General features: G+C 43.3%; 1 protein-coding gene across 1 annotated transcript in view; it reads right to left on the bottom strand.

Moving 5' to 3' along the window:
* Atad5 (ATPase family AAA domain containing 5) overlaps nt 1-1,168 on the bottom strand; it is a 51,347-nt gene that overhangs the window by 13,338 nt on the left and 36,841 nt on the right. Inside the window, exon 17 of the mRNA XM_029546104.1 lies at nt 809-902. Coding sequence (XP_029401964.1) covers nt 809-902 — 94 coding nt within the window. The remainder of the gene's footprint in view (nt 1-808; nt 903-1,168) is intronic.

Raw genomic sequence — 1,168 nt, 5'->3', positions numbered from 1 at the left:
AGAGAGAGAGAGAGAGAGAGAGAGAGAGAGAGAGAGAGAGAAACCCTGTCTGGAAAAACCAAAATAAATAATAAACAGGGTCTTGATAGTGTCCAGCTAGCTTTAAAGACCTCAGCCTCCCGCCTCTGCTTACGTGTAATTAGCTCAGAGACTGGGAGAGGGTTTGGCTAGGCTGGCTGACCTGTGATTCGTTACACACATTAAGCCAGCCTCAAATCTGTGGGGACGCTCCTTCCTCTGCCTTGGGAGTACTGGGTACAGACATGTGCCACCATACTAGGTTGTTTGGTTTGTTTGGTTTGTTTTTTTAGGGTGGAATTAAATTTATGTATTTTTGTGTTTGAGTGTTTTGCCTACAAGTATGTCTGTGTTCCATGTGAGTGCCTGGTGCCTGAGGAGAACAGAAGAGGCCATTGGATGCCCTAGAATTTGAGTCACAGATAATTGTATGCTACCATATGGGTGCTGAGAACTGAACCCACGTTCTCTGTAAGAACAAGTGCTCCTAACCACTAACCCATCCTTCCAGTATCCCCATTTGTTTTAAATGTTACTTATAAATCGTGTGTGTTCTGTGTGCATGGTGTCTGTGTGGGTATGTAAGCATTGAGAAGCAACAGGGCAACCCTGGGGAACCAGGTTTCCGCTGCTACCTTTCTGTGCGTTTCAGGAAAACTCAGGTCAACAGATCTGTCCGGCAGGTTTTGCCTCCAGGCCATGCCCCGCCTCACTCACCTGATGTTTGAAATCAGTAGCTCTCCCAATATATTTCAACAAATCGAACAGTACTGAAACTATTTTTACATACCACTTGTTGTGAGAATTACTGGTCGTTTAGTTGTTGCCATGAATGTTTTGACTGCATTCAAAAACCCAGCATCTTCATCAAAAATGACATCAACCTACAAAGCATTTATTAGAATATTAATATAGTAAGAGTAACAATACACTCACTTGGATCAGTTATAGATCTGAGTAGATATACTATGTCAAAGCCAACATAGATCTTTGTTGTTATTGTTGCTGTTTTGTTTTTTTTTTTCCCCCCCGAGACAGGATTTCTTTGTAAAACTCTGGCTGTCCTGGAACTCACTTTGTAGACCAGGCTGGCCTTGAACTCAGAATTCTGCCTGCCTCTGCCTCCCAAGTGCTGGAATCAAAGGCGTGT

Source organism: Mus pahari, chromosome 14 (assembly GCF_900095145.1).
Source record: "Mus pahari chromosome 14, PAHARI_EIJ_v1.1, whole genome shotgun sequence".
In the NCBI taxonomy this organism is placed as follows: Eukaryota; Metazoa; Chordata; class Mammalia; order Rodentia; family Muridae; genus Mus; species Mus pahari.
This window is presented reverse-complemented; position numbering and strand designations above follow the sequence as displayed.